A 23,311-nucleotide genomic window follows, 5' to 3' on the forward strand; every position below is an offset into this window, starting at 1 on the left:
AAGGGGAAAAACAAAACAAACAAAAAAAAAAAACCATCCAGCAAAGTCTCCCTCTCGTAGCAAAGGACAGCTCCAGGGTGAAGTCCTGGATTTAGCCAATCAAACGCACCTTCAAATAGCAAATAGCCCCCGCCCCGCCCCTCCCTGAAAAAAAGCCCTCATCCTCCCTCTGACCACACAGCAACACGCTTATTATTTGACGGAGCGTCATCTTTGAAGGCTAGCTAAAAGTGTGGCGTACAGTTGGAACGTTTGCTCGAATATGCCGGAAATAAACCGAGTTTTTTTTGTTTTTTTTTTCCCCCTCACTCTCACTCTCACTCTGGCGGTGGGCGTCTCCATCAAAGAATTTGACCTCGCTAATGGGGCTTTTTATAGAAGCGTACACGTCATAACCTCCTGACTGGGACGCGGCCATGAATGGAATTCATTCGCCTTATTCCTACTTCTGAAAATGGAAGATTTCAAAAGGACTTTTCTTTTTTTTCTGCAAGTCCGTGCTGGACAAATGCTTTACGAGATGTGTTTGCAAGAATTACTAGCGACTTCCAGCGCGACATATAAAAGTCATCATTGTCCATCTACTCTTTCGTTCAACAAAACCCGGCTACTTACAAACGTTTTGAACAAAAACTTGAAAAGGTTTCGTGATATACTTTAAGGCGCACAGAATAGAAGCTGCAGATGGAAATTTCAACTAAAGAATTGAATCTGCCAGTCAAACTTTATTCATAAACAATTAGTAAGAATGATGATGATTTGTGGGAAGTACTATTTGAAGAAAAAAATACCACTTGATAACATCAAAAAGGCTGTTTGTGCCAATATGAATCAAGAGTTTAAAAGAATATAATTACGATTCAATAACCTTTTGACTCCAATTGCAACCAAAAACCTTAAAAGACGTTGACATTTCCTTTAGCACAGCTCCATCTAGTGGCTGCATAATGCAAGCCCAGCTACTAATGTAGCTTCTATTCTATGCGCCTTATAGTGCGGTGTGAAAATATTTGTAAAATGGGCCGTTCATCGAAGGTGCGCCTAATAATCCGACGCGCCTTATACTGCGGAAAATACGATAGTTCTCTTGCAACGTCTTAGAAATGCTGTAAAACTCCGCCTCTTTTCCCACTTTTTGGGATGGAGGCAATAAAGGGCGACCATTGAGTAAAATGATGCAAAAAAAAAGCGTCGTGAACCCTTTTTACAAACGCAATGGAAATGGATGGCATTTAAATCAAGAGTGCACTAATTATTCCGTTTTTTATTTATTTTTTTGTGATAAGGCTGCCGAATGCTAGATCTCTGCTAAGACGTTTTTGTCGGCGCCTCGGGCGGACGATTACCGTTTCCACTCCAACAATGACGGCAAAGACGTTTGTAACCCGCAGTAGGCGTTAACTTTCAATTTGGTGGGAATTTGAAGGTCAGACAGACACAAGTTTAGATGGACCGGAGCAGCGGCTCCGACTCGGCGTAAATGCGGCGGATGAAGCCCGGGGGCACGCTCGCCGCGATCGAAAGCAAACGGCAAAGACGGGCAAACTTTCTCGCCGGTCAACGTTCCCATCAAGTTCACCGTGCGCCGTTCGCTCGTCTTACTTGGCGGGGGAAATTTGGAATTCTTCGGGATGAGCTACACCCCCATAAGAAAAATGTATGAAGCCCAGTAACCAAACCGAGGTGATGGAATTTGCCGTACGAATGACCTGATTAGCTTCACGCTAACACACGATACAAAACGCCGCAGGGATCCTCGTACGACTAGCATCAGTTCAGTTTTTGATCTCAATTTTATTCTTTGGGCAAAAGGTTTGAATTACAGTCACAAATTGGGACTTGTATCTCAAGGCAGTTTGTTCAATTTCATAAATGGATCCTCGATTCTCAAAACGTGCACAGTTCAGTTGTATTTCACTTGGAAAGACAATGTATTTCAGTTGAATCGTGTCGGATGAACCGAGTTGTTTTTTGTTTGTTTTCTTTTTGATAATGTCTCCTTTTCATGGATGTTGAACTTCATGTAAAAATAAATCAATAGAATGTTGGGTTCTTTGCCTTAGACTGCAGGCACCCATCCCCCAAATGTTTATTTGCATATTCTGCCGAGTTGGGCTGCAACGTTCAGCCCCCCCCCCGACCCCCCATACCGGACAAAATAATTGACTGTTTTTACCCAAGCACGCGTCGGCCATCACAGGCCCGCAGATCAAATGCGAGCAGTCCACCGGCACGGCGAATTCCCCGCGAAAGAAAATTGGGCCGCATGAATATGGATTATCGGTGTTTGTCTCTTTCTTCCCCGTCCGATTCTTTTTGATGTGTTTTTAGTCCGAAAATATGAGCATGGCGAGGAAACGGGAAACGACTCTATTAGTTCTTTAACTGCTGCCTCACAGGCGCCGACTTGAACTCTTTCGATCCCAAAGACGGATTTTTATGTTTCAAACATTCAACCCATTTTAATTTGTGTAAAGAAATGGCTTCTAGTACAGCAAGTAATTTGAGTACTTAAAGCGTTTGTTGGTATCAAAGATGAATGAGTTTAGTACTTTACTTTAAAGTAAACTTTTTTTCTTTACTTTTAGTACCAAAAGTGATGAATTACTTTAGTACCTAAGGTAGCAGTACTTCAAAGTAATCGTTGTGGTACTTATGCTAGCTATATATATGTATATATATAATGTATTACGCACATACAGGCTAGCGACAAGCGCGCACGTTTGACTTTTGTCAGGGAGCCCGAAGGCAGACAAAAACTCCAAAGGGGGTCCAAGTGGAAAGAGCCCCCGCAAACGCGCCCTCGCGAGCTCCTTCCCTGTTTTCCAGCTGCCTTTTGTGGCTCGGGCCACATTTCTTAAATTGTCACCGGCAGCATCAGTCACAGGGGCCGTCTTATTTATTTTATCTCTTGTTGGGCCCTCTTTCTCTTTGTTTTTGTTTCCTTTGGTACTGTCAGGTATTTAGGCGGCCCGCCGGTTTTATGGAGCTCCATCAATGGTCCCGATGGAGCCGCGGCTCAATGGACAGCATGTGACCCATCTGACCCAAGGGCCTTTTATGCGCCGCCGCGCTTTGTTGTTTGCGTTTTGTGCGTCTGGGAGGAAAGGGGCCGAAAGGAGCTCTTCATTGGGTAGGAGGCGACCGGGGAGGGGAGGGGGCCGGAATCGATAATCGTTTCGGACCCCTCGGGCCTGAGAAGTTCAATTGTTGATCGGGAGGGTCTGGGGCTGTCCCGGCGATGGCCCAGGAGACTTGCGGCCTGCGCGTTCTTTTTGGCTGCTACGAGCCAACGAAATATTCAAAGATATGAAATATTCCAGAAGTTCACATATCTTTAGAGGAAATAGAACCCATATACGAAGCCGCTAACACGAAGCTTGCGTCATTTAACAATATTATCAGCAATACGGACATGTTTCAAAGTGAACTTGCTGTGATGGCTTCTCGACTTTGTATGCGCCACCTCAAAACATGGTGCATTTAAAAAAAAAAAAAAAAAAGCAAACCTTACAGGAATGTTTAACTTGGTTTAAACCTTTCCACCAACAGCAACAAAACAAAAAAATGTGATGGAGACATCCCTAGTCCTGCGCCTTAAATGCAAATTAGCATTTGACAAGGCACAAGTGGTTGGTACATCCCCCCCCTACCTCTGCGCCCCCCCCAGACAGGAAATGCCGCCATGCTTCCAAGCAGACAGGCTTGTCAATGAAGAGGTACGTCTCGCCATCTTTTATTCACGAGCGACAAAAGGGCCCGTGTTTCACCGCTTGGATTTACCTCGGAAAGAAGACAAAACTTGCATGCATTAAACCTTTCGCATCGTTCCAGTCAGAAAATATGGCCGGGAAAGACAAATCTCAGTTTTCTTCCATCATTTGCCACTTTTTCAGAGGCCCGTCCCTAGTACGTGCGTAAAGGGTTAAAGATTAAGAGAGCGGCGCACCCCCGCGCGACCCGGCCAGGATGGGGATTCTGCCGAGTCGCCCCGCAACAATAGCCTGTGGGAATTCTCCGTGCCCGGCCGCGTAGCTCCCCCGCGACTCGCCAACGCTTCCTGTAATCATCCCCGCATGTGGCGCTTGCGTTTAACTCCTCTAGCGTGGCGCGCATCATTAGGCCCGGCTTTAAGCTGGTCTACCGTGCCCCGGGCCCAAGTTGGGGGGGGGCGGAGGGGGGCTTTCTATCTGGAGGCGGGCCTTTAATGAAGCGCCCGCAGAATCCTAGCACCTAGAGAGGTTTCGAGGCGTCGGCGGGCGCCCGACGCGGCGGACGAGGGCGTCCGAGGGGGCGGGCGCGGGGGCAGGGGTCAAGCCGGCCAAAGCCGTAAATCCCAGAAAAAGGGGACCGAGCCTAAAGGTCGGCCGGTCGCGCCGATTAGAAGGGCCGCGCACGAGATGCGGGGGGGGGCCATTGTTTTGGCAAATGGCGCTTTTGACGACCCCGCTTGTATATTTGCGCATAATAGAGACAACTTCCTCGGAGGAGGAAAGGAGCATTTAAGCTAGCGCGCCAGAAACGCTGTCTGCCGGGTTGCTGCCAATTATTTAGTCAAAAACAGCACTAGAAAATAAAACGCTGCTTAAGCTTTACTGGCTTCATCGCCTCGTTCCAAAATCCTTATCATAATAATTATTAATGGGTTAATATTATGACTTTTTTTAGAAAATATATTAAACTGGATGAATACTTTCACAATTTATTATCAATTTTTCTGACCTTTCTTTAGGCCACGGCCTCTCAATTTTATTTTGCCAAGATAAAAACTTTCGCACCCCCCCCCCACACACACACACACACACTCGATGCGCTCACTCTAAATAAGATTATTATCTGTAAAAATTGAATATTTCCAAACGTAAAAGAAATCAACTTTCAACAAGTGTTGATTATTGTTTGGAGTGTTTATACAGGTTACAGCTTAGTCTAAAACTGAAAAAAAAACCAAGTGCATCGAAACGCTCGAATTTAAAAAAAAAACAGCGGCGAGCAGCGGTAGAAGCTAGCCGTTTTAGCGGCTAGCGGGACTCAAATGCTCCGCAAGTTCTGACGAAAGCTACTTTTCAAAAGCTTTTTAACAGACGTAAACATTTACCGCCCCGCAAAATAATTTTCCTCTTTCATCAACTTAGCCAGTAAAAATCCGCTTCAGTAAAGTAAGAATTCGTACAAGCTCATGAATCGATTGATGGCGTGAACGCTGAAAATAAAAGTAAGTTAGTGGGAGGGGCGGGTCAATGCCTGGAATCCTATTGGCCATACGTTGGTATTTTTCGTTATTTTCGCCATCAAGATGGGCCGTGTGGAAAACGAGGTTGTTATTGATGAAACATTCATGCGTGTGGCTGATTCATCACTAATTCCTTTTAATAAGGATAGCGCCACGCGTGCTATTCTCGCCATCAACACTCAAGCGTGATCAATCGCGTTAGCCTCAAAGGCCAACGCAACCATTCATTGCAACGCACGCCCGTGTTTTTTTTTTTTGTCGCTAAAACGAACAACTATTAAATATGTGTGATAAGTCGATTTCGCCATGAATAATTGCGATCGAGTATTCAAAAAGAGTTTTTTTTTTTGACATTGTCAAACGTTGCTCGTCTTTCATTTCGACTCAATCCTCATGAGCGCGATTTTCATTGGGAAAGTTTTCGGCGGAGCGCGGCGCAAAAGTTTCAAGGCGCCACTTCCTGCTTTTTCACAGCGGATATAATGAAATAATTCAACAAAAAGCTGAGATTGGCGGATTTACGAACAAAAACTTGACAGAATGAAGATTTCTGCTCTTTGCGTTTTTCGAGACGACTGGATGCAGTTTACCGATTGTAATCAAGTTATGACGCGTATACATTGCTCTCGTTTGCCTGCGTCCCTGCACACGCGTCATTTTTGCCTAGGGGGCATACTTTTAAATCAACAACAAATTTACTACAATTTTAATTGATTTAAAGCGTCGCTATTTCGGTATCGAAAGAAAAAAGAAATCGATAGCTTCCTGTAAATGTGTGTGATCTCCTTATGGAAAAAAAGTGCTACTCTGACGTCCGGAACAGTATCAACTCATCAGGTTTTTTAGTACCAGTGACAAGTTAAGTAATGCACAATCATTTAACAATGAGCTAAAAAGTAAAGAACTGGAAACGAAACGCGTCAGTAGCTCGAGAAGAGGAACGAAACAGGCGTGTTGAAGCCAAACAAAACGAACGCACAAAGTAAAAAGTGGACTTAATTTGTCCTTTTTATTGGGCAATATTTGGAACTCCAAATAGTTCTTTTGGGACCCATAGTTTTTTAGTATTGTGAGTCCCGGGGACCCAGCTCTTTCCACAGGTAAATTGAGCACTGAGAATTTTTTTTGTTCAGCCAAGTGTCCTCACAGTGGACATTCATGAAACAAAGCGAAGATCAACGGGAATAAGATATCACAAGTGCTTGAAGAGTTGAGTCGACATGTTGCCACTGAAAATAATTATTGCTGTTTTTTTTTCTTCCCTAAACCTTCTAACCTAATAATAATAAGTCTTTGACTTAAAAAAACTGCTTAACTGTGACTTAAGTGACCTTTTTGTGTGTATGGTGAATAATTGGCCCTTGCCACCGTTACAAGACAAGTTGACTGCGTTCGGCCTAAGTGGCTGAGTGATGCGCCATTTCCAAGGCGGCGTGGCAAAACAGAGGCGTCGCCGTCACCTCCCCTTGCCTTCAATGAGGGACAAGTCACTTTGCCTTCCTGGTGTATAGAAAGACAATCGGAAACCCTCTGACAATGAATTCACCTTCTCCATTTACTCAACGACTTTCGCCATTAACTCAAACAATCTGAATGACATGTCGCTTGTAAATTTTCAATCCCGGCTACCCGAATATGTGTATACAGTAAGACTCGTCTACAACGACACGTGCGTGAGCAAAAATCCCCCCCAGTGTGAAAAAAATCCATGCGTTGAAGCCTGTACCTCTTTCCTACTTTCCCATTCGTGGAAAAATCCCATAATATGATTATTTTTGCTTATTTTTTGCTGCTGCGGCTTATAGTGGATACGGGTGTGGCTTATAGTGCGGAAAAAACTGTATTTAACGTGAATTAATGGACTACAAAAATAAAGGCCGCTCTCGGTTTAAACAAAGAAAAACCCCACAACATAATAAAAATCCGTTTTTGGGATGAAATGATAAGATTGCGGGCGTGCAGAGGAATGAATGGATGAGGATGATCAGAAGCGCTTGTTGTTGTTTAGTTGTTTTTTTTGTCTCAGGCACATCCATCTTTGACGCGGCCGCTGAAAAGCCAGGCCAGGGGAGGCGTGGCCGCGCTGAAAAGGCCCGCCCCCTGTTTGGTAATGGTTCCCTCTCGCTTTTCATCCCAGCGGACCTTTCACGCCGTCCTTTTCAGCACAAAGGGCCGAGCGAGCAAAAAAGAAAAAAAGTTTGTCAGTCCCGTTATTTTGGTTGCGCGCTTTCTTCTGGCCGCTCTTTCTAGTGGCGGCCTAATCCCGGCCATGCATGAGCGATCAGTTGTGTCCTGTTGTTTGGCCGTTCTGCTCCTTTTCCATCAGTAGGGTTCCGCCTTTGTTCCTTTTCTTGGCCAGACACAGAAAAGGTAAGGAGAGGAACCAGTAATGAAATCTCCTCTGTGGACTCGGGCCTTTGTGTCCCCTTCGTCGGGATTTTCACAAGTAACTTTGAGCGTAATTAAGGCGGATCCTCGCTCTCGCCCTTCCGAGCTTTCCGGGAAGGCGCCGTCAAAAGCTCGCGTCTGCCGCGTATTTCTTCCGTTTCCGCGACGCGCAAAAATCGAGACGGCCCGCGGTCAGTAATCAGCGCGGGTCACTTCCAAACGCTTTCTCCCTTCTTGTTTTCGCGTTGGAGTATGATATGAAAGTAAGGCGGAGAAAGAAAAAACACCAAAAAAAAAAGGTCTGACAAGGCAGAGGCAGAAGTGTTTTGACATCTCGGCACAAAGCGGCTCACAGAAGTTTGGACCTATTCTCGTCGTAAACAACTTGAAAACAAGCGCAAAAAAATCCTTTGTAACCCTTTAGAGCAGGGGTGTCAAACTCATTTTAGCTTGCGGCCCGCGTGGAGGAAAATCTGTTCCCAAGTGGGCCAGATCGCTAAAATCCCGCCGCCGCCGCCGCGTACGAGCGCCTCTTGTCACCGAAAGATTCGGCTTACGAAACGCCTCGGCGGAAAAATATCGTCTCTGGTAACGGGAGAAAATTCAAGATACGAAAAGCAACATTGTTGGCGCATCATCACAACCTGTGATTCCCACTTATGCACTTTTGCAATGACATCACACAAGAAGCACTTCGCATGACCCCAAACTAAACTTAAGAAAACCTACAAATAACTCCAAAAATAAATATTATTGCTCTTGCGAACTTGTGATTCCACGATTACTGGAAATGTCAAATACGTACAAATTCAACGTCCTAAAAAGGTGTCCCTCTCTGCACTCATCACCAACACACCAGCACCATCTCAAGGCAAACAAGTGTAGCGCAGTCATATTTTTCAACTGCTACATGATTCATTTGAAGGGTTTAGGAGCGTGTTTATTATTCTTTACGTGATGTATTTTGATTATTATGCACTAATGTAATTCTTCCAAAATTACATAAATTTGTTACAGTTTTTGATGCATTTTCACAATTCATTGATATTCATTGAAAGGGTTTCGGAGCGTTCTTGGAACAGATGAGTTTTTTTTACATGTAAAGATCGGCTCTATTTATGAAAAATTCCCAAAAGGTATCACACGAGCAGGAGCGTGCCGTCCCTTGGCTAAAATACAGCAAAGATGATGTGGAAGCCAATGACCCGTTCCACCCATTTCAAGGGAACGCGTTGAAAGAAGCGATGAGGGAGCTGAAATTTCACCCAGATGATGACAACATGTCAAAGTTCAACATGGCGACGACACAATACCGGAGGTGTGCCATCCGTCGGCTAAAACGAGGTGGACGAAAACGGCCCCGAAATAGTAAATGAGGGTTAAGGGAGCGCGCGGGGCGCCATCCAATCAGAGGTGCGCGTTAGCGCTTATTAGTGCGACGACGGCAGCGGGCGAGGCCCCCCCTCCCCCCGTCTCTAATCTCCGCGCTTGTCCGTCCTAATTAAAAGTGTCGCCGGGCAGGAAATTATGACGGCAAACGTCTTCCTGTCCGGCCGCTCGGCACTACAAAGTGCGGCGGGCCGCCGTTACCTGAATAGGCTGCAATGGGAGCAGACAGCCGCATCATCCCGCCTCTTAGTCTATGGGGCCCGCGCACAAGTGGCCATTGTTGAGGCCCAAAACGGGATTAAGGAGGGAATTGATTTTCATGCCGGAACAATGGCCGGGCGCGCAACCGCCCTCCATCGCGCCGCCAAAGAGCCGCGTGAAAAAGGGCTGCGCCGAGATTAAAGCAATCAGGTTCTTTACCCCCGCTCCTTTTTTTTTTTAAAGGGTGCCCCCCTTTCCCCCCCCTTTCCCTTCTTCTACACTTGTCCCACACAGTCACTTAAACCTACAGAATGAAGTGGGAGGAGGGTGGAAAAAGGCACAAGTTGTTTACTTTTCGCGCTCTTAACAAAGCTTCCAGAGCAATCGCCATGATGTCCAAGCAGGGTGTCCAAAACGCGGCCCGGGGGCCAGTTTTCGGGTCCGCATCCTTTTTTCAGCGGCCTGCCGCGTATATTAAAATTATATTCAATATATATATACATATGTATATACACAACGTTTTCCACAAGTTTGCACGACAAAATCATATGCTTTTCTCACCCTAATAGTTCATTTACCAGCGTCAAATGGCGTTTATTTCTTTCAGTTTTTTATCAAACCTTGTAGCTTTGAAGCCTTGTTTATAGATATAAAAAAAGACAATAAATAGACATGTTTGACCAAACATGATGAATCATTGTGATTTCAATATTGACCAAAATAATCGGGATTATTATTTTGGCCATAATTTTGCAGCCCTAATACATATATATATATATATATATATATATATATATATATATATATATATATATATATATATATATATATATATATATATATATAAGTAGCATATATACAAGCGGTTTAATGAATAGCTTACCCGACAGATTATCGCACGTTTGATCGGTCCCCAAAATGTCCATTTTTCTGTATGCGGCCCCCAAACGAAAAAGTTTGGACACACCCCTGATGTAGAATGTTGGCAACAGGCAAAAGATCACATTGGAAGGGTGGGGGTGACGCGTCACCGGCAGGGGGATCGGGCGGGGGGGGGGGATGAAAGGGCCGGCCGCCCGGTCCTCCGCCTTTGGCGTGCAGCTGCGGGCGCCATTGTGGACGCGCTCATTTGCATACGTTTGGCAGGCGCTCCGGAAGGCGGCGCAGGGGGCCAACAATGAGCGGCCCCGCTTTTAGAAAACGCAAGCGAAAGGGCGGGCAAGTAAACAAGCAGCGCACGCACATACATAGTCACGCATTAGCGCCACTTTCCGCGCCGTCGGCCGCCAACACGCCCAACGGAAAAAAAAGACAAGGTGTCAATCCAAAGAGTCGGAAGAGTCGTTCGAACGCTCGGGCCTTCTTGGATTTGGGGGCGCTGTTTGATATATATAAATGATGCATTTATTTACTGTGACGCGCTTTCACATAAGCGGGATTGTGGCGCCGATTCGTTTGATATATATAAATGATGCATTTATTTACTGTGATGCGCTTTCACAAAAGCGGGATTGTGGCGCCGATTCGTTTTTGTTGGAGACAAAAATACGATTGTTGGAGACGCGTCGATTTGGGGCTTTCTTCAAAATCAAAAGTTGTAATGGAAGTGTACTGTATGAAAATAAGGGATGGGTAGATGATGATGAACTTTTTAAACTCATTCGATCCCAAAAACGTCTTTACACGTATTTAATAATACAGACGTTCGATTCCTCTTATTTCCTCTGTTTTTTTTTCAAATGCTACTAATTCCTGAAGTAATCAATTACTCTATTCTACAAGTTGATAACTTTGTATTTAATTACGTAAGGTAATTGATTACTCAATTACTACTTTATAAAATAATCATTTGCTTTGGTACTTAAAAAGTTATCAACTACTTATTACCTAGAAAAGTAATTCAAGTAATTGATGACTTTAATGTACAAATGGATTACTTTTTTACATAATTACTCAAAGTAATAGATGACTTAATTAATCTACTGCTTTAAAAACTGCTATGGGTACGTGCATTTATTTTTACATTTTTTTTACATTAACTTTTTTCATTTTTCATTTTATTTTTTTAAATAAAGTAAATAAGTAAATAAAGTAACGAAGTGTGTCCACATTGTTTTTTTTACTTTTTTTTTATACATCTCGTGAAGCGGTAGACTTCAGTTTTTAGTGTTTTCTGGTCTGACTTGGAAGGAGGAGAAATATTCGGAAAAATGTCGAGGCCGGCGTGAGATTGTTATGCTCATAAATGAAATTGGAATATTTTCCACTGAAATAAATCAAATTTCAAATTTGGGCACAAGTGGCCGTTTTTACATTTATTTTTAGTTTAAAATAATTCCAAAACGAGCTTTTTCCTGTTCTAAAATACGGAACCGAAGGGAAAATACGTCCGACCATATCACGGGCGCGGCGTTCCGAAAGGCGCGGCGGCTTGACGTCATAATGAGCGAGCGACGCGAGGAGGGCGGGCCCTCGGCCCATCTCGGCCCATCCCGGGACCCGAGACAGGTTTATTGGGCCCGATGAGCGTTAAGCCGGTGCGGCGGGTCACAATGGAGCCTGTGATCCCTCTTTGTGGCTCATTGGGTAGCACTGGTGCGCTCATTGTCATCGGGCCCCGCCCCGCCCCGCCCCGCCCCGCGATGACGGAGCCACCAGCCTCTTGATTGAGGGGCACTAGCAATTTAGTCCCCGACTTGCCTTGAGATAGCATAGTGAGATAGATAGTCATCTCACCCGACCCCCCAAAACCCAAACTGGCATTTGACCCAGTTTGTGCTTTGACCCGCATGTACGGCGCCAGGCCGTTCCGTTGACTTCGGCAGCGGTTTTGGGTCACTTTCAAGCTTAATACATAAATAAAACGGGCCTTAATGTATGTTTCTGGGATCGTGGGAGGAAAACGGCTTTCCCGGAGAAAAGCCACATGGGCACGGGGAGAGCATGCAAACTTCACCCAGGAAGGTCCGAGCCGGAATCCCCCTTTTTGATGTCCGGGTGTTATTGCAAGGCTTTGATTCATCCCGCCGGGGGTCAGGGGTCAGCGTCCAGAAGTCCGAGGGCCGCCTCGGAGGAGAGGCTGACCTCCGGACCGGAGGCGGTCCCGCTCCCGCCTCCCCCTTTTGACGCGCCCTCTTAATTAGCCGGGGCGGCTAAACGTTTAGCCCGCCCGTCAAGGAGTCTGGGCTAGCGTGCGTTTGTCCAAGACTTTGCCCCCCCCCCTCTCCCCGGAGTGTCACGAGGCGTTTGGAAACAACGCTGGCTTGGACAAGTTGTTTGCATAGTTAGCCGGGGCCCATTGACGGCGGCTCATTCACCGGGAAGACTTTGGACAAGGTCTTTTTTTGCGCTAATGAAGACAAGTCCTTGACATGCGGCGCTTGCTTCCAATCAAACGTGCGAATCGCCCTCTTTTTATGTCCCCCATAGAAGAAGCTGTCATCCGACAACGCCCGGCGACTCGGCCATATTTGCCCCGATCTTGATGGGGCGGGGGGGGGGGGGGGGGGGGGGGGGCATGAATACGCATTCGCCGCCTTTTCATGAGGGATTTCATCCGCTGTCCAATTTTCTCCTCGTTCTACTGTAAAAAGCGCCGCCTGCTCGCCCATTCATCAGCGGCTAAACATCACGCCTCACGTCCGCCGGAATCGCTCGTCCTGTCTTTCTTCCGTCTTGTCTTTCTTCCGTCTTTCTTCCTTCCTTGCCGCTTTTCCTTATTTCCTTCCCTCCTTTCTCCCTTGTTTCCTTCTTCTCTTCCTTCCTCTATCCTTGTTTCCTTCCATTCTTTCCTTCTTTTCCTTCCTTATTTCCTTCTTTTCCTTCCTTATTTCCTTCTTTTACTTCCTTATTTCCGTCTTTTCCTTCCTTATGTCCTCTTCCTTCCTCTATTCTTACCTCCTTCATTTCCTTCCATTCTTTCCTTCCTTCCTCTCACTTATTTCCTTCCCTTCTTTCTTTCTTCCTTCTTCTCTTCCGTCATTTATTCCCTTTTTCCTTTCTTTCCTTTCCCATTCTTTTTTCCTTTCTCCGTTCCGTACTTATTTCTTTCTTGCCTTCCTCCCTCCACCCCCTCCCCCTTCGTTTCCTTCCTCCTTCCGTTCTTTCTCCTCCCCCCTTCCTCCGATCCGATGTACAGCGTTCCGTCAAGCGTCATAAAAGCGGAAACGGCGCCATGACAAATGCGCGTTTTGACAATTTCGCTGGAGGTAATTACTGCCAAAGTTTAACAAGGAGAAGAAAAAAAGGTGACGTTCCCGTCATCCAAAAGTTCCAACCGCGCCTTAGACGTTTCCGCGTCAACGCTTATCGGAACGATCCGATTGCGCTCGTATGACGGAGTTGGTGTTTTATTTCTGGTCATTGCTCGCAAGTGTGTCCACGCGGGCTCCGTTTGCTACAGGATGGATGTTGACGGGCTGGCCATTAGGTGGCTTCCTTTCTTCGGCGGCAACCCCAAATCGCCTTTCTTTTTTTAATTCAAAGCGTATACGCCTCTCCGCACTTAAAAGGGGAAGCGCCTTCTCTTTTTCCGTATAGCGAGCGAGCGAGCGAGCGAGCGCATCTTGTTGTTTGCGCGCAGCGTCCATTGATTCCAGTCATCTTAAAGACACGTTTCCAAGCGCGCCTTTTGTCCTAACAAGCATGAAAGGATTTCAGGAGATTTACACTCTGCCTGTGATTTAAACATCAAGGCTTAACCTATTTCTTTATGCGCGCACGCCGGGCCCGTACTTGCCATGTAAACTGATGATTCATTCGCGGCTGGATCAATGAGAAGAAATATCTTGCGCGTGTTTATTTAGCGCGCTCATTTGATGACTTGTCTGCATTCATTAAGCCGCTTGGACCGGCAAGAAAGAAGAGTTTGACGTTTTTGTTTTGCTTTTTTTAATCGCATCATAGCAGCCATTACCTAACGCTATTTTGACTCCATCCTGGGCAATAAACGCAATTACTGCCATTCGTTTGTTATTTTAACGATACGAGCTAGATGGTGAAATCGGGAACATGAAGCATCGTGAAGCACTTGATTTTTCTTCTTTAGTACTCCTCTGGTTTCGAAGATAATCGCTAGTAATGTGGAAATGTGTTCAACTCATTCAATGCCAGAGACGTGTTTTTACTTTTTAAGAGTCTAGGCATTCAGTGACAGATTAAGTAAGTTATCGATATAATGCTTAGGTTTCTGGAAATTGACGTCCCTAATGGACTTAAGTATCTATTTAATGTTTATGTATTTGGGATTTCATGTCCAAACTCTTAAAAAACAAAACAAAAAAACGTGAAAATTCGTCCTTGGCATTGAATGAGTTAATTTCAGCTGCCCCTTTGAACCAAAAGGAGTTTCATGAAGGGCTTGATGAAGCTTCATTAGTTCACTTACTAGGCTACTTTTTTGCATAAAACATTAAGATTTTGTCTGTAATCAGCCATTTTAGGTCACTCCTTTAACCTTGAATAGCCAACGTCTTCAAAATATAAAATTATGTCTTTGTGATTGAATGAGTTCATTTGATTACTATATTATTTTTCACATATAATGAGCATTTTTTCATTTCCTGTTGACAAAAATGACATGCTGAAGGCTCAGGTAACAGCCAATCACTCCCGGTTCAGCTTATGCATGTCACATGACCAACTGTTCAAGTTTTTGCTGGTGCGGCTTTTAAACCGGTGCGGCTTATAGTCCCCAAAAAATACAGTGCGTGAAAATAATAATGAATACGCAACAATCAAAATATGCAAGCCGCTCTAGAAAATGGACGGATTGCAGAAAATGGCGTTTTTTTTTCTTTTCCGAATACCCCGGTCCTACTCAACTCTATTTATTTATTTATTCGGTGTGTGGGGGGGGAATGTTTTATTAATATTTGCGCGGATGCGTCGGCGTCTCCATTTTGCTTGCTCCTCTTAGAGGAGCGGGCCACCCGCGGTCAGGGATCGATGCTTTCTCCATCAGCGAGAGATTCGGTATCCGGAGCGGCCACCTGCCCGTCGGCGCAGGCCGACAGGGGGGCGGGGTGCTTCTTCATTTGGCCGACTTTACGGCGCCTTAATGTGACGCTTCCTTGCAAAGCGCACGGATTGCTAAGTATCTGCCAAGTGGGCCTAAAAACCGGACCAAAAAAAAGAATAATACATTTGAAGTTGTTGTTTTAATGTTGTGTAAATGTTTACCATGATTATTTTCTTTCGGTCCAGCCTACTTGGGAAGAGATTTCCCGCGAGCTAAGACGAGTTTGACACCCCTTGCTTTCGAACTCCGTTTCTAGTGGTTTCTTTTATAGTGACATCATCATCAGACAAAAACGCCACAAAATTTTAAACAGGCATCTAACACAATTTACTTTGCTTCATGTTCCAATTCGTTTGCTCTTAATTTGAAAAGAAAAAATGTACTGTTCCTGCCGCTGCATTTAAAAAGGAATGCCATTCAATTTGCCTTATAGAAAGATATTTCGGTAGCAGAAAAAAATAAAAGGTTTATTTGGGTGTGTTTGACAAATTAAAATTAAAAATTCAAAGTGGCCCTCGCATCCTTTGTTTTTTTCTGTACATGGCCCCCAAAGGAAAATGTTTCAACACCCCCAGTTCAAAAATGAGTGGCCTTTTCTTCTTTTTTTTTTTTTTTTTTTTAACCAGCTTCTCCCTGCTTCACATCCCCGAGGTGGCGAAGTTTTCTATTATCAAGGACGCTCCCTTAGCGATAAACATAAACAACACCGGCCACTCTTTTCATATTTCCTGGCGCGCCCATGGGTGCCGGGGCACGTGGGGAACAACACATACGGGTACGCTACGCCATTTACAGTGTGTGTGTGTGTGGGAATGACCCCCCCCCCCCCCCAAAGGCCTGTCTCCGTGGTGATATGTGGAACATATGGGAAATTATTGTGAGGTTATAAAGGGCTGTTGCCTTCAGCAGACATGCAATAAATTAAGCAGTTTGCACAGGGGAGAAAAAGCTGCGGCTCTTTAGGAACACTTAGTGCACATTTCCGATAGAGGCGGCCCTCCCGTCTCGCCCTTTTCCGCTGTCATCGTAACACAATCTCGCCTTGTTCTCCTGCTTGCTAGTAGCGGGACGTAGCCGCACAAATGCCCCCCTAAAAAAAATATTTCAAAGGACCTAGATTTTGATACTTTTTCATATACGGTGAGACTTCTACTTATGAAATCAATTCGCTCCGGAAGTAATTTCGTAACGTGAATCTTTCATAAATAGAGTCGCTTTTTACATTCAAATAGCCTAATCGGTTCCAAGCCCCCCCAAAATGCCCCTAAACCCTTTAAATGAAAATGATTAAATTATAAAAATGCATCATAGTAACTCATATGCAGTGGTACTTCTACTTATAAAATTAATTTGTTCCAGAAGTCATTTCCTAATATGAATCTTTCATAAATAGAGCGGCTTTTTACATACAAAAATATCGCCCCGTTTTAGCATCCCTTCACTGGCTGCCTATTTGGGCCAGAGGCAATTTTAAGGTTCTTCTTCTAACTTTTAAGGCACCAGCGTGTTTTTCTGCTGCTTTATCACACATGTACGAACCTTCTACTCGCATGCACACATAATAAATGATAAAAATGCTTCATCATCATCATCATGAAAATGCAACTTGGAGCAAATCCATATTAGAAGTCTCCATACATCCTAGTTTTCACGACAGGGCTCCTTTACTCGTTTTCGCTAGCGGAACGGATGAAGAGGAGCGCGAAGCCCAAAATGGCTGTAAACGGGCCAAAAATAAAACGACGTGTGACAAGTGGCAATTTACGGACGGCGAAGGAAGCCCAAGGGGAGAGGAGGAAGGATGCGGCGCTGGGCGCGAGAGGAACTATTGACAGAATGGGAGCCAATCAAAGCTACCTGGAGAGAGCAGTCAAAACATTTGAAAGTTGCACTGTGATCAGCGCCGCGCCACAAGCCAGACAGGAAGTGCATGGAGCTGTGTGTTTGTTTTGGACTCATATTTGGGGTTTTTACTGTCTTTGTGGGAACCTCCTGCCCTTGTGGGGCCATTTCGATGGACCGCGGTCGAGATTTGGTTTTAGAGTGAAGGTTTGATTTGGATCTGGGGTTAAGACGGTGCTTTTCAATTGTATTTAGCAAAGGAAGCGCGACCCCCCCCCCCCCCCCCCCCCCAACACACAAACACTATAAGATTGACAAACTTGTATTAGTAAAAGTGCATACTTTTTAACATTAATTAAAAAAATAAAAGCAACTGTTACCTACTTTTTATAGCGTATGTACAGGTCACAGGTTAATCTAAAGTTGAAAAAAATAGTACAACAAAGTGTTGGCCGTATTGGTCAAATTTAGCCCATGTCGGGCTCATTCACTGCCAATAAAAATAGGAAATATTGTCAATTTTGAAAACTCAATGTTTTATCATGCGTCTCCCCCCCATTTTTGCATGAATCTTTTCAATGGCAACTCGCGAACAGTGCGCAATAGAAATTTTTGTGTTGGGACCCCAAAACCACCGGAGCGGCCAACTTATGACATTTGCAAGCCTTTCAACGACTTCATTGAGTGGCTTAACCTGACTCCCATAATGCACAGTTCTTGCTATGCATTGTGGTACTTGTAGTTGACAAAAGGATACGGTACCATCCAAGAACGAAATGCTGCAGGAAAGCTTTTATTCATGCAACACATAACATTATCTGCAGCATTGAAAAAAAAACCTTAATTGTAAGGCCAAAAATGTGCATGAACTTAATGTGAAATGTGCAATATTGCGTTGCTATGGAAACATGGCAACGTGCGCAGCCCTCCTCCCAGCTGTTGGTGTGTTTTTGTGCGCGCGCCGCGCCTCCTTGCTGTGCGCGGCCTTTCACTCTTCAGAATGGCGTCCCGGCTAATCCGTGAAAGTTGCTGCGCTCTGAAGCGGGCGCCAAGCCGCGGCCCGGGCTCGCCGTCCGGGCTTCACGCTTGATTGGCCCCTCCCCGCTGGGCGTGTGGCCTCCCCCCGCCCGGCTTAATGGTCGTCCCCCGCACCGCAGCGCAATTACCAGCGCTGACTAGTGAGCTGACTTGAGCTGAGAGAAGCGGGCCCCGGCGCAAGGGCCACGGGGCCCACTTGTGAAGGACGCACCTGTGGACGCGCCCGGACGGGCTGTCAAGCGCTGCGTGCTGTTGATTGGAGAAGAAGCTGTGAGCGCCAAGCGTCTTCTTGATGTCCTTCAATGCTCGATCCGCCCTGCAGGGACGCAAGCCTTTGATATGGGACCATTTCAAACGCACAATGAGACCGGTGTGTGTGTGCATTTGTGTGTGTGTGTGTTTGCGTGCCAGTGGAAAAACACCAAGTTGATGTTGGACAAGAAAATAAGAACGCCATTTGCTCGGCAGCGTCCCAAATCGAAAGTGTGCAAAATATTAGGTACACCACCACAATCAAGTGTGTTTTGATAAAAATACACAAGATTGAGCCCAACACATTTTGAAGACCTACTGCACTTATTTTCAGACCTTGCATCAAGATACTCATCCGACTTGGAAACCACAAATAGAAAGTAACCTTTTCTCGAAAAAAACATCTTTTATCTGGTGAAAAAATTGATATATTACCGCCTTTTTTCTTAAAAAAAAAAGACATGAAAAGAAAATCTTTTTTGGTGTGAAACAAAAATGACTGAGTCACTTTCTTCCGCCAAAAACCACAACATATAGTTAACCCTGATGTATGGTAAGGCTTTAACAAAATAACAAGCGTGTAAGCTTCTTTGTCTTTTTTGGATTGCTAATGCTCTGTATCTAAAATAGCCCAGTGGTCTAAAACAGTACCTGCTGCGTGGAGGGTCTGGGATCGATCCCCAGTCAGGAAGGCTTTTAAAAAATGAACAATCATACTTTTTTTTCCTACCTTTAACAGTCATAAGGCTTTTTGGAGAGCTTTTAATCATTCACTTATTTGTTAATATGAAATATACCTGTGCATACTTTTTTTTTGAGAAAAAAAAACGACCATAGTAAGGCTTTTTATTTGAAAAACACCCATGTATAGTAAGGATTTTTTTTTTTTTTTTTGGACAAACATCCATGTGTAGAAAGGATTTTTTTTTTTCCAGGAAAAAAAAAAAAACATGTATAGTAAGGCTTTTTGTTTAAACAACAATCATGTATAGTAAGTTTGTCTTTTTTTTGTTTTTTTTTAAATCCATGTATAGTAAGGATTTTTTTTTTTTTTTGAAAAAACATCCATGTATAGAAAGGATTTTTTTTTTTTTCTGGGAAAAAAAACCCATGTATAGTAAGGCTTTTTGTTTAAAAAACAATCATGTATCGTAAGTTTGTTATTTTTTTAAATCCATGTATAGTAAGGATTTTTTTTTTTGAAAAATCATCCATGTATAGAAAGGATTTTTTTTTTCTGGGAAAAAAAAACCCATGTATAGTAAGGCTTTTTGTTTAAAAAACAATCATGTATAGTGAGTTTGTTTTTTGTTTTTTTTAAATCCATGTATAGTAAGGTTTTTGTTTTTTGTTTTTTTTTTTTAAAAAACATCCATGTATAGTGAGTTTGTTTTTTGTTTTTTTTAAATCCATGTATAGTAAGGTTTTTGTTTTTTGTTTTTTTTTTTTAAAAAACATCCATGTATAGAAAGGATTTTTTTTTTCCGGAAAAAAAACCCCATGTATAGTAAGGCTTTTTACTTAAAAAACAATCATGTATAGTAAGTTTTTTTTTTTTTTTAAACATCCATGTATAGTAAAGATTTTTTTTTTTTTTTTCTGGAAAAAACGACCATGTATAGTAAGGATTTTTTTGGGGGCGGAAAAACATCTATGTATAGAAAGGATTTTTTTTTTTTTTTTTCGGGAAAAAAAACCCATGTATAGTAAGGCTTTTTATTTAAAAAACAATCATGTATAGTAAGTTTTTTTTAAATAAGCTAACGTCACAGTTTGGCTAGCCGTATGAAAAAAAAAAAAACTCCATTGTGAATCCTGAAGTATGCGACAATTTGTGAGAACTGTCCCAAGCAACAAATATGGGCAGCGCTGCAGCTAAAAAAGCATTTGGCTAGCGCACACAAGTCGCCATAGCAACGCACTAACAACCAACATCTTGGTGCTTCAAAGGCCTGGCAATGATGCTGAAACGGAGCAGAAAGCTAGCTAATGCTAACGCCCGCCTGCGTGTGTGTGTTTGTTGAACTGTGTCAGATGGACCGCTGTGAAAATGGTCATTAAAACAACAAAGCTGGCGGTGACATTTTGCAGCGTACTCTATGTTGTCAGAGACTCATAAAGCTCCGAGCTCCATTGTCGACGCGGGGAAAATAAAAAAGTGACCAATCCAGCGGCGGCGAATGAAATACAAACGTTTTGGTTTGACTCTTTACTTTTGAAAATGGATCTTTGTACTTTGTGCTCTGGTCCAAATGGGCTGGTTATTATTTTCTTCCGAGTCAAAAAGCTTTCCGCGGGCAATGGGATTATCTGCTCATAATCACACGTCTCTATTTCCAACAGTCATTCTGGACCATTACAAATGGAACTGATTTTGATTGATATAATTGAAAATATGTCCTGTAGATTTTTTTTTTGTTTACGATACATGCATTCCTTTTTTTTCATTGTACTTCATTTTACCTCATTTGTTATCTTTTTTTGTATATTTTTAGTTATATATTTTTGTTTGTCCATTTAATACATAATTTTTCCTCTTTTTTTTTACATTTTTTATTTACTGATTTATTTTTTCACTAGTTTTTTGTTCATGTTTTTTCCCACTTGTTATATTTGTTTTTTCATTTGTTTTTTGTTTGTTTCTTTGTTCTTTAATGCAATATACTTTGCTTTTGCATGTATCATTTTGTTCATTTATTGTTTTTATTCTTAGGGTGCTTATTATTTTATTGAATACAAATTTAGTTTCAATTTATTTTTGTTCATATTACATTTTTTTAGTCTTTTTTTTGTTCCGTTACACATTTTTTATGTATAGTTTGTTTTTTATTGTACGAAAAAATAAAATTGTAGGCAACAGCAAAAGGTGAACCGCGTTAGAGTGGGGGAAGACTCTAATTCAAGTACATGTTGTTAGTAATTTGCAGGTATCCGCCCTGTGGGAAAGCAAATGAAAATTGAAGACTGTGGCAAAGTCTGGCCTATGCGTCGGGTCCACCTGGATCCGCCTGGCAAAGCGCTCCAAAGGCGGCTCCAAAGGCGGCTCCAAAGGCGGCTCCAAAGGCGGCTCCAAAGGCGGCTCCAAAGGCGGCGCCGGGCGCTCCCACTAACGCCCGCCGCTCCTTGGCTTGTGACTCTCTTCTTTTTTTTTTTTTTGGCAGAGGAGCCGGCTCACATGGGCCGGCCTCTGTTGAGAGCTGATCAAAAGACATTTCTTCACATCTCCAAACGGCAGGCAAAGAAGAGAAGAAAAGCGCCCCAGAAGAAAAGAGCCAGAAGGGGGCATACTGCTCTCTCGCTCCTTTTTCTTTCTCTGCTTCTTTTTGGTGAATACTACTTTTCACAATGCACCCCCCCCTCCTCCTATACTCCATCCCTTTTTTTTTTCCCTCATTCCTGGCACAAAAACAAAAAAGCCTAACAGCACGTCTCTTCCGGTTCTGGCCATATCCAAAACAATCATCCTCAGGTGAAGAATGCTTCTCGCACAATGACAACAATTCCCAGGGAAAGGCGGGCGGGCACGGGATGGGGAGTCGGGGGGGGCAGGCGGGACCCCCCTCGGTAGCGCTAATGAAAAGTGTAACTTTAGCCTCCCAGCTGTACGTCTCAATCCATAATCCCGGCCGCTCCCGCGGCGCTTTCCCAGTCCTGAGTTAGTCCCGAGTCCACCTCGCCAGCCGAGCGCCATCCCGGGCTCCTTTCCGCGCTCGTTTTGGCCAGAGAGGCTGGCGTGGAGCCCCAAGTCCCCGTTTTGGCCGAAGCTTGGGTTCTGGCCCTGGAGGTGCGCCTGCCGCGTAGAGGTGAGTCAGCGGGCTCACATGTCCGTGTGGAAGGGGGGGGGGGGGCGCCGCGTCGATTCCACCGTTAACTTCAACTATTGGAACTAACTTTGTAGAATCCAAGTTTTCCTCAACTGTCAAAACTTTGTCAAAAATCTGCGCAAGGGGAAACAACTAACATGGTTTTGCCTGGTGAAAAATGAACTGGAATTCTGAAAGGTCATTTTGGTTGGGGCAAATTATGTCATTTTTGGTCATGTGGATGGGAATCCCCATTACACACACATACACGTGTGTGTGTGTGTGTGTGTGTGTGTGTGTGTATATATATATATATATATATATATATATATATATATATATATATATATATATATATATATATATATATATATATATATATATAAGCTAATTAAACTAATAATAGCATGCTATTTGCACAATTGCAGTAATTAGTCCAGCACATTGAGTTATTTTTTTCTCCAAATAAGCAAAATTCCACAGATTAGCTTTAGCAAAAAGAGCTAATTGTGACAAGACTCATCTCCAGCTACGTGGCAACTTGTTTGTGTAATCACAATCAAGAAAGTGCAGCTGGTGAGAGGTGTGTGCAGCTCCCAATAGGTCTGTACTAGCAAGCTCTGTAAAAAAAAGAAAAAAAAAAAACATGGGCAGACCGTGGCAAGTTGTAGTGCATTTTTGTTTCCAGAGCTTACAACTAGAGACGTACCGATTCTATACTAACTCTATTAAATCGACATCCAAACTATCCAATAGAAGCACTAGCAAACATTTCCACAGAGAGTGTAAAAAATGTATTGCAAATGAAGTGAAGTATAGCTGTCAAAATTGATTAATCGTTTGTCAAATTGACCAACAGCTGTTTTAAGAAATGAGTAATCAACTCCAGGCATTTTGAAAGGGTAAAATTGTCCATAATCTTTGTCAGCCTCTCAAAAGTAATTAATCGTTAATATTTGAAGTAAAGCAAACTTGGAACATCTGGTGTGATAAGTTAATTTAGTTGATTTTTAAATAACACCAAATAATAGTGGTAGTCCTAAACTGAAGTTAACTTGAACTATTTTGCTGTTTGAAGACTATAATTAGTATTTATTGACTTATTAAGGTGATTTCTCAGGGTCTTTTCCAATTATTTTAGTTATA

At 43.5% G+C, this 23,311-nt stretch overlaps 1 protein-coding gene and 1 long non-coding RNA gene across 5 annotated transcripts in view; one reads left to right on the forward strand and one right to left on the reverse strand.

Moving 5' to 3' along the window:
• Positions 1-23,311, reverse strand: part of LOC148413369 (uncharacterized) — a 156,641-nt gene that overhangs the window by 15,958 nt on the left and 117,372 nt on the right. For 2 of the 3 annotated variants that reach the window (XR_015867638.1, XM_088431772.1), the window contains one exon: positions 18,322-18,426. Coding sequence is in view for 2 of the 3 variants with exons in the window: in XM_088431772.1 (XP_088287898.1) it covers positions 18,322-18,426 (105 nt within the window). In the remaining variant the exon portion in view is untranslated. Of the gene's footprint in view, positions 1-17,849; positions 18,427-23,311 lie in introns of those variants that run through there. The other variant, XM_088431771.1, reaches the window with a different exon arrangement.
• The window catches only part of LOC148413370 (uncharacterized), a 32,508-nt gene continuing 31,134 nt past the window's right edge, over positions 21,938-23,311 (forward strand). The window contains exon 1 of one of the 2 annotated variants that reach the window (XR_015867640.1): positions 21,938-22,165. This is a non-coding gene — a long non-coding RNA (uncharacterized LOC148413370). The remainder of the gene's footprint in view (positions 22,166-23,311) is intronic. The other variant, XR_015867639.1, reaches the window with a different exon arrangement.

Source organism: Hippichthys cyanospilos, chromosome 13 (genome assembly GCF_059441005.1).
Source record: "Hippichthys cyanospilos isolate Australia breed blue-spotted pipefish chromosome 13, RoL_Hcya_1.0, whole genome shotgun sequence".
NCBI classification, from domain to species: Eukaryota; Metazoa; Chordata; class Actinopteri; order Syngnathiformes; family Syngnathidae; genus Hippichthys; species Hippichthys cyanospilos.